At 31.1% G+C, this 10,522-nt stretch overlaps 1 protein-coding gene across 1 annotated transcript; it reads right to left on the reverse strand.

Moving 5' to 3' along the window:
• Positions 1 to 1,235: 1,235 nt before the first annotated feature.
• On the reverse strand, positions 1,236 to 9,158 carry LOC145104010 (Leucine-rich repeat transmembrane protein kinase). Its single transcript, XM_079041293.1, has 24 exons — positions 8,831 to 9,158; positions 8,549 to 8,732; positions 6,213 to 6,284; positions 6,027 to 6,095; positions 5,862 to 5,933; positions 5,696 to 5,767; positions 5,499 to 5,570; positions 5,330 to 5,401; positions 5,172 to 5,243; positions 4,993 to 5,064; positions 4,839 to 4,910; positions 4,635 to 4,706; positions 4,488 to 4,553; positions 4,323 to 4,388; positions 4,201 to 4,239; positions 4,061 to 4,119; positions 3,604 to 3,989; positions 3,325 to 3,520; positions 2,871 to 3,014; positions 2,641 to 2,759; positions 2,350 to 2,560; positions 2,028 to 2,268; positions 1,805 to 1,955; positions 1,236 to 1,729 (listed from the first exon to the last, which is right to left on the reverse strand). The coding sequence occupies exons 1-24, from the start codon at positions 9,120 to 9,122 to the stop codon at positions 1,394 to 1,396; spliced, it is 3,207 nt and encodes a 1,068-aa protein (XP_078897419.1). The 5' UTR covers positions 9,123 to 9,158; the 3' UTR covers positions 1,236 to 1,393.
• Between the last annotated feature and the right edge of the window lie 1,364 nt (positions 9,159 to 10,522).

Consider the following 10,522-nt stretch of genomic DNA (forward strand, 5'->3'; position numbering starts at 1 on the left):
GAAAACACAGAGTTGATGGCTTCACCGCCTCCGCTACTGAATTAGCGGTGATGACTAAAACGACAAACACTTTGAGGACTTTGGAGAAAGTGGAGACACCATTTTTAACGAGATGTGCGCCATACCAGAGGATTAGGGCTTCGGAGGCGAAAAGAGTGAGTTGGGAGACGCCAAATAGGATGCCGGAGATTTGACTCCGGCGAAGGATTTGCTTCTGTGGGACACGAAGTTCGTCGGAGAATAAGGACAAGATTTTGTCTTGGGTTTTAAAACTGATATTCCTAAATTAAAGGGATATTAATTGATTTATATATTTACCATAATTAATTAAATGTATGATTATATATTTACCCTTTTGAAATGATTGACCTACATTTATTCATACAATAACACAATAATTACTTTAAATACCTGAACCAAGCTCTCTCTCTCTCTCTCTCTCTCTCTCTCTCTCTCTCTCTCTATATATATATATATATATATATATATATATATATATATATATATATATATATATATATATATATATATATATAAAGGGATTAATACAAAAAAGTCGCATTATTTTGGGAAATCTTCTAATAAAGTTCTAAAAAAAATTTGAACATAAAAGTCTCGATTATTTAACATTTTACCCAAATTAATGAAAAAATCTTTTTTTTTATATTTGAACGGCAAATGATAAATTATGTGATTTTCTCAAAATAATTGGATTTTTTTGTTCAAAAAAAAAATTATGATTTGTTTGAAGATTTTCCCAAAAGTTTGGGACTTTTCTATAGATTTTTTTATATATAATTGTGATAATCTTAAAGCACTTGTATTGAATTTAATATTGTCGTATAATGAAAAAGCAAGTTTGGTGTTAGACAAGGGTGATCGCCATTTTTGGCGGCCAAAATCTTTCACACAATAATACGGGCCTATATAGCGGACGATTAGAACAAAATTTGCCGGCATTCCACTATTTAAGTGGTCAGTTGAAGAAGCTCTAAGAAAAGTACACCAAAAACCTTTTTACTTTTAAATCATATATACTCAATATGTAGGTTTATAACAATAGGAAACAAATTTATTTCATTGCATGTCAAAATACAATACATCAAAACTTAAACTGGGGATTTATCGGATTTAAAAATAAGGTCTTTGATTTTCTTGCTTTGTGTTAATGTGTTTCATGATTTGTAGTAGAATTCAAAGTTATACTATGGTTTGAGCAGTTATTTTAGTTGAAATTGGCACAACTAACATCAGGTTTTCACAATTCCATGATAATTGTAACACTACTTTGTAGCTTGTTACATTATGAATGTTTATTTTTTGTATTGTCTATTGTTTAATGTCTGTCTATATACACCATCAAATACACATTCACATTCGCATGAAATGATTGTCAGTTATTTGCTTCAGTAGCTAGCAACGTCTCAGTACACGGATCCTCACTGGATATCGTAAGTGTCTCACTAGGATTCTGCCAGAAGTGATTCCTTAAGGCCCTAAACTTGGGATTTATAGTTGAAAATCCAGGGTCAGATAGCAAATCTTGAACACTCGTGCGACCCTCTAACATGTTCATGGCTTGTGACATAGTTGGCCTAAGTGTCGGTGATGCATTCGTGCACAAAAGAGCCACATTCAAAAGTGTCATTGCTTCCTCTGATGAATACTCGGATCCCAAATCCGGATCAACCAGTTCCAGTAAACTCCCTCTCTCTTGCAGAACATATGCCTGAAAATAAAATAAATTAATGTTAAAGTTTGACTTTTTTTGGTCAAAACATATAAATTCCGATTTTGATTTTACCCAATCAAGAAGATAAACAAACTCTTCTTTGGGTCTGTAGTTGGTGTTGCTTTTTCCACTAACGGTTTCTAATGCCACAATTCCAAAACTGTAGACATCTGCCTTGGGAGTCAAGTAACCCCGCATCGCATACTCCGGAGCCATATAACCTCTAGAAACACCAAAAAGAAGAGTTATTAAATTGGATATAATTTGTGTGTACTGTGTAACAAAAGCAACCTACATGGTTCCTGCGATACGAGTACTGATGTGGGTATTTCCATCATCAGTAAGCTTTGCCAAACCGAAATCAGATATTTTTGCATTCAGATCTTTATCAAGCAACACATTGCTAGTTTTGATGTCTCTGTGTACAATTCTTAGTTGTGATTCTTCATGGAGATACACCAAGCCTCGGGCTATCCCTAAACATACCTTCCACCTCACTGGCCATGTCAGCTTTGCTTTGGACACTTTATCTCGACCTAATGCCATGGTATTATAAAATTAGTGAGAAAGAAGATTTTCAGTTTCTAAATTTTATGTAGTTAAAATAATAAGCTTACCGAAAAGGGCACGGGATAGGCAGTTATTCTCCATGTACTCATAAATCAAAGATAACTGGTTGCCTTCAACACAACATCCGTATAGTTTCACAAGATTTGGGTGTTGTAAAGCTGAAATCATGCCGATTTCATTCACGAATTCTCGAGTTCCTTGTTTGGACTTTGATGATAGTTGCTTCACTGCAATGATTGTCCCATCCGATAATGAACCCTATTATACATATTACATACTTTATTAGTAACATAAAAATAATAAATGTTTAAGTTTTGATAAATGACAGTTGACACCACCTTGTAAACAGCACCAAAACCACCTTCGCCAAGCTTGTTTGACAGATCAAAGTTTTTAGTTGCAGCTTTTATCTGTCTTAGAGTGAATATTCCAGTTTGCAGATCTAGCCCTTTGAGCTCTGATATATACATAAAAAATGTATTGTATCAAGTTTGTGACTCTTTTTTTTTTTTTTTTTTTTTTTTTTTGAAAATTTAAACATTCAGACTATATTAGAAAAGGTATTTACCTCTATCTTTCGCATTTTTACCCGCAAAGAAGCCTTTTCTCCACAAGATAAGTATGATTAAAAATACAAAAAACACTCCTCCACCAACAATCGCTACTATTAAACTAACAGCAATCTTTTTCCCATAAACAGGGGGGTCGAAATCTGTACAACAATGCAATGTTAGAAAAGCAACACTAAGAGAATTTGTAACATAATAAGCTGACATGAAAAATAATTTATAGGTTGTTTCTTTTTCACTTAATGTGGACAGATATGTATGATTGTTTCTAACCCTTTACCTATTTTCCTTTTTACTTTTTTCCTCCAAACTCCTCTCTCGTTAATGAAGTTCAACAAAAGTGATGACCATTGTGAAATTTGTGTTTTGGAATGTAAAGATAAAATAGACTCTATATATACAACACAACACTTTATCTAGAGTCTAGACAACACATAATGAAGAGTGACTTACTCGGATCAAGTGAAATGGCTGATATTAAAGGACCATAAATTCCTCTAAGTGGAATTCCAGTAGTGCCCCTTCCAGCCCAATAAAGTTGAATCTTGACCGTGTTACTCGTCACATTGACTGTGAATTTTTTTGTAATTGGCCTACCAGCACCTCCAGCCTCTTTTGCAATATCAAAATCCTTCAATTTCAACTCCCCCTACATTTTTTTTTAAAAAAATGTTAAAATTCCTGTTCAAAAGTTGCATATGCATATACTATTGTAATTAATAGTTAAATCACCTGGACATAAACATCAAATACGCGCTTTCCAAGGTTGTTATATGTGCTGTCTTGGGTGAAAACAATCTCAGCAAAGTGAAGGCTAAGATTGTAATTTCCATTGAGAAGACACAGTCCATAGTAAGTGAGAGAAATAGCAGCTGTGCGTGCTGACGTGTACAATTCTGTTTCAGAAGCTGACACATTACGGAGACTTGATACATTTGAAAGAGTGTAGATATCAGAATCATGATCATCATCTAAAAAGTGTCCAGTGCTGCTAAATGCCCAGTTTCTTTCCCCATAATATGTTGCTGCGCCTTTTGCTTCTAAATCGGCTTTGTATCTAGTGGTGTTGTTGATATTTACTTCTTTGCCCCCGCAGTTGATGTGTAGAGAATAGGCTTCTGAAGGAGAATATGGGAATTTAGTTGACATTTAAGATGAAGTGAATTGATGTTTATTATAGTTTACTCACGTTGTCTAGTTGAACTAGAACATGGGAAATCTTTCCTTAGACATGGATGAATATTGCTTCTACATAAAATAATAATAATAATAATCAAGTTATCATGTAGTTTTTGATGGTTTCACAAAATAAAATGCCACGTGTCTTACTGTTTGTTTGTGGACAAAGAATACCCCTCCACCATGTTTCTGATTCAAGTAAGCAAAAATTTAAGCATACATGAGAATGAAAAAAAAGAAAAAAAGAAAAAAGAAAAAGTGGAAAAACCTACATTGTCCCACGTGGACATTCATTTGGACCAGAAGAATCCCATGTAAAACGGTTATAAGAAACATCCCTGAAAAAGCATATATTGGGAAAATATTTTACTTTTTGATTATTTAATGATGTAATTTATGTAGGGAAAGATGGCTATTTAAGAAAATATTGTACTTACACTGTTTTGGAGCTTGAGAAGACCCATCCAGGTATAGGTCCAGTAAGATTATTGTCTGTCAAATAACTATAAAACAGTGTCACCTTTTAGAAAATCGACTATACTTATTAGAAAACAACATAATATTGTTGAAGATAATTCACTTACATGTAATCTGTTTTTCCTAGTTCAGAAAAAGATGATGGGATTTCACCAGTCAAATTGTTGAAGCTGAGGTCTCTACAACAATAAATATATATATATATATATATATATATATATATATATATATATATATATATATATATATATATATCATGGATAAGTTACAAGACAATGTAATTTTAAACATATACCAACCTTTATACTTACATAGTTTTCAGTGTTCTCAGATTCCCTACGTACTCAGGGATTGTCCCACGGATCAAACAATTTCTAAGTACCCTGTGTAATTCCAGATTACAATTAATATTTTCACTTGAATACTAATACGCTTAGTTTATTATAAAAATAATCAAAAACTCACAATTTACTAAGATCTTCCATTTTCTGCAGTTGCGGGAAACTAGATCCTGTACTTTTCAAGTCACTGATCCTTCTGTAACACAAGAGTAATATTAAATATTTTCATGTTAGATATATTAGATAAAGGAATCAACACGTTTGTATATTCAGAGAGGAAAAAAGGTAAAAAGAACTACATACAGATCATTTAGTTTTGTTAACAAAGAGATGCTAGAAGGAATTGGCCCCTCAAGAGAACAACCTTGTAGATGCCTGCATTGTTAGAAAGAAAATATTGATATCTTCTAGATTAATACATCTCTAGAAACTAATAGAAACCTCCAAAAAACTGTTCTTACAATTTCTGAATTTGTGTCCAGTTGCCAATGAAGTCTGGTATCTTTCCAGTGAAATTATTGTCACTTATCCTCCTAAAATTGTAAGTAACAAAAGTTATAATTTCAATCTATTATATTTATACATTGATAAGTTTACAAGATGTATGTACTATGTACTATGTACACTCACATATCAGTCAAGTTGGTAAGTTTTCCAAGTCCAACAGGCAGTGGGCCAGAGAATTCATTTGAAGCCAGAATGCTGGGAATACAAAATTTTATATGAATATGGATCAAAGTTTATAATTTCAATCTATTATTTTTCTTTCTTGGGGTTTTAAGAAGAAGTGTAAAAGGGTAAAAATGTGAAATGTTATTAGTTATTACAGTTTCTGCAAATTTTTCATGTTGACAATCTCTTGGGGTATGGACCCTGAAAAGCGATTTCCTTCCATGCTCCTAAAAAATGTTGAAGAAACAATCAAAATTAAAGGTTTTTTTTTTTTACTATTTATTGTATTATAACAAAATAAAAAGGGGTGATGTTGTTTACAGATTTACAAGGGCAGTTATTCTGGTGAGAACTCTTGGAAATGGGCCGGATAATCTGTTTCCCATGAGAGAGCTGCATATAGTCATAGTTTATTATAAGATTTGTTACTACAGTAAAATAACTATTAATTATTTTTCACAGGTAAAAAAAATGGGTGGTTCATACAGGTCACCCAAGCGCATAGTAGCCCATTGGGGAGGTATAGTTCCATTGAGGTAGTTACGACTGAGATCCCTGGATTAATAAGCACACAATTGTAAATTATAATTATTCTATTATTCATAAACATAAAACACTTGCCTTTTATTGATTAATAATGTCTTAATCATTGATCAAAGAGATTTTGCTTACAATTGTTTAAGGTATCGAAGCTTGGAAAACTCTGGTGGAATAGCAGCTGAGATGTTCTGGGATTTCAAAGCTCTGCATTGTTAACACAAATTAAAAAATTTATGGTTTGAAATTGTTCAAAAAAAAAAAATTAAGTCTATCTCCATCTCATTAGTATTGCAACAATTTCCTATTATATAAGTCAAAAAAAAAAAAAAAAAAAAAAAAAAGATGGTAAACTTTCATTTCATAAACTTTAAACAAGAAATACTCAATGTGCATGTTGAATTGTAAGGTGTAGTATTTGTATAACCAATGGTAAAAATCTGTACAATTACTATAGTAATAGATGTATTTTGACTAATGTTACAGAATCCTATCAATATTCATAAATGAACAAATTGATAAAATCATATAGTAATTAGGATTTTTAGAAGTAAACCATGTAATGTATATTATGTATATTTACAAACATATTTATTGGGTGGATTTTTTAATTTTTTAGAAATATTGTATCTCATATTTTCAACACCGACAACAATGTAATAAGATCTATTGACCTACCCTAGAATGACACAGTTTATTCAGATATAATTCCATAATTACTCATGAACAGAAATGCGTCAAGTTTTTAGCATCATTATGTTTAAAATTATAATATTGATACCACGATTTTATCATATTTAAATTTACTTATCTTTTCATTATTTTATTGAAAATAACTCCATGCAATGGACTAGGTCAATAAATCTTTTTCTAATTCGTTTTGGTATTTTGTTCCTTAAATAGTCAAAAAAACATTCTAAAACTATGAATACAAATAAATTTTACGTCATGTAAAATTGCAAGTTCTTTCATTTTCATTTACGACGTAAAAAATTACATGTTGATTCTCATATAGAAGTTACAATTTTCTATTTGTTTATTTTTTTTTTTCTTGAATAAACCAACACTAACGTTTTTGTCAATACAATTCTTTTGCAGTAGATATTTTATATATTTGATAAATAATTAATCAAACTATACGATTACCAAACATTGTAATTTATTACATATAATTAATTTTAACACATAAATAAAAGAATAGTGTATCACTATTCAATAAACGGTTCATGACTTATTCATATAATTACCAACGGAGTTGCTTTCTTGCCTCTTTATTTATGCATAAATTGGTAAATTATTATAGTTACATAATTGGATATGAAATTAATTTCATTGCTTATTTTGATAAAAGAAAAATTGTAAGTTTATTGCCTAAATAAGCCAATAACAAACTTAAATATAAGTCTCATGTCACTTGATAACAAAGAAAATTGTTGACCTTTCAAGTGATTCTTATTAGACACTACCCCGTATATTTCACTAAAACAAAATTAAAAAAAATAAAAATAAAAACTACAATCGAACTCATTGATACAATGATACTTATAATAATTTTAATATATTAATAACTACATTTAATTTTATTTTATATTAAAACACTCTATTTTTTAGGTAATACTATTTGTTTTTTTCTTTTTTTCTTTATTGGTTAAAAGATGGAGTAATATCTAGAAGATGGGGACAATAGGACTCGTACAACTGTCAGCTGATTCCAGATTGGCAGTCAACAAGATCGGGTTGACTACCTTCCAAGTCAAAGCTACTGTCCTATCTATGTATGTATAAACTATAAAGTATAAAACTATAAACTATAAACAATACAATTGAGATTGATCATTTTTTTTTTTGATAAAATGCGCCAAGATTGACATGCTTTTTGATAAATACGCCAAGATTCACATGTTTTGATAAGTACGTCAAGATCAAGATGAATTCAATACTCAAAAACATTATTAGAATTTAGAACAATTTCAAAGTTAGTAGTTAGGTCTATTAAAAAATCTAATGAAGAGTTATAAATTATATATGAGCATGAAGAGCTTTTTTTAGAAGTTAATTAATAAGAATCAACCCATAAAGAGCTTTTTACCAGTGGAGAAGATAGTTTTTTTGGGTCAGTATATCAAATTACAGAAAACTTTGTCCCCAAAATAAGATTATTGTTACTTTAAAAGTTTAGTTTTTCCTCCAATGTTATCTGCGCTACCGAATTTAGTGGATTCTAAAGGTTCATGAACATCGAAGAACAGAAATCACATATAATTATCTAAAATGCATCGGTAGTTCCTAAAATCAAAACAGAAATCTATCGTTGGAGCATTGGGTATGTATGTATGTGTGCAAATTGCAATGAATGTTGATTACACGAGATTTAGGCCATAGATTTTCGTAAAATCGTAAGGATATCGACTTCATCTTCCTTAATTAACATTTGGATTCCAAATTGCCATAACCGAATTAGGAATACGTACATGCGAACTACGCGGCAGGTGGCATTTTGTTCGAAAGAGCAATCACAGTTAACAGAGACCTCGAATCCTTTTGGGAACTCCCCGCGGCCCCAATTCCCTTCGCCACTGCACGGATTCTTATCCAAATCCCATTCTTTCGTCCCATTTATCCCCAATTTTTCACCTATTTCTTTCAGTACCTTCACTGCATCAATCCACACACACAAACAACCACCATTAATCTCTCCGTCATTCCTCGATTCAGAACGAAGTAATCAATGAAGATACAAAAGGAACACCTACCTTCTGTCTCGTCGAGCTTTGGTGATTGTGCGGATGCAAAATTTTTGTACAAAATCAATGAAAACATGAAGAACAAGACACTTTTCATGTTGCTGATTGTTGGATGCTCCTGTGACTTGAGTGGAGCAAATGAGACGAGTATATCATATAGAGCGAGAGAACAAGAGAGTAACGACAATAATAATTGTCGATAAAGAAAGGTGTATAGCAGGTCAGAGCTGAAAATGGCGACTAGAATTAATTGGGGGAGATGGAGATCAGGGTTGGTTTGGCCCCATTTGGAATCTCTCATGTGGTAATAAATCTTATTTTATGAAGATAAACTCTCTTGTTTAAATTATCAAATATTAGATAATTAGTTACATAATACTATAGTTTATAAAGTGCGCACTTGCTATATAAATCGGCAATATATTAGCAATTTAGGTATCTAGCAAATCATTATTTCTTTTTCTTTTGTAAAGGGAATTCCCATGACAATGATTTTTGGACTAGGTTTCGTGTACTGACTAATTTTTTATGCGAAGATGTAGCTATGTATCTTGTCTTGGAGTTACCGCACACGAAACTCTATGCTCATAGAGGCTTAGTAGTGTCAGGATTTGAACATGTGTCAATGAGTTACTCACAATATTTTCCACATGTCTTACCGGGTTATGTTCGGCGTACTGGCTGAAAAACTAGTTGTTAGCTGATAGTTGAAAAGCTAGTTATATGAAAAAATAGGTGATAGCTGAAAAATTATGTGATAAAAAAATAACGTTTGGTATAACTAGTTGATAAGCTAGTTGAAAAATATAAAATGACATAAAACGACATTTAGAAAAATATGTTTTATAATTAATTAGGGATATATTTAGAAAAATTTTAAAAAGCTCATTAGAAGTTGGACTAAGGCTCTGTTTGGCGCGCCACAACTAGTTGATAAGTGGGTTTTTTTCGAGTTTTTTTTTTAAATTGTCATGTTTGACAAGCCGAAAAGTAACTTATTAGTTAGGTTTTTCAAAAGCTACTTAGATTAGCTTTTCATAAGCATTTTAAAAATATTCCAAATATACCTTTAATTAGTTATAAAAAACATATTCTTTTAAATGTCATTTTATATCATTTTATCTTACAGCTAGATTATCAACTAGTTTTAGCAATCGTTCTTTTTTATCAATTGTTGTTCAGCTATTAGTTAATTTTTCATATGAAAACTAGCTTTTTAGCTATCAACTAGTTGTTCAGCTAATACGTCAAACATAGCCTAAGTAGCTTTTTAAAAAACTAGCTTATAAACTTTTTTTTGGTTTGTTAAACATGACAATTTAAATTTTTTTGAAAATAAGATAGTTTATCAGCTAGTTGTGGCTCTAAACACTGCCCAAGTCACCACAACCCTTGTGATTGTTTAATAAATCATTGTTATTTAATAAAGCAACAGATAAAAGAATCATTGTTATTTAATAAAGCAACAAATAAAAGGGTTATTGTCATTATAACTCAATAATCTTTTCCTTTTAGTTTTAAAAAGTCATTGATATTAATTTTATGCATTATGGACTATCAAACTAAAAAAAACTTCATAAAATCCATTTTGATCAAAGTAATGGGGTCTCCCAATTAATATATTGAGGTGTACCTTGACTTTCGAAAGTAAAATTTTTCCAAATCTATGTTAACATAACCACAAGTAAAATTAAGCAAAAT

The sequence above is a fragment of the Lactuca virosa genome, chromosome 4, assembly GCF_052849685.1.
Source record: "Lactuca virosa cultivar CGN04683 chromosome 4, Lactuca_virosa_CGN04683_v6, whole genome shotgun sequence".
Taxonomy (NCBI): Eukaryota; Viridiplantae; Streptophyta; class Magnoliopsida; order Asterales; family Asteraceae; genus Lactuca; species Lactuca virosa.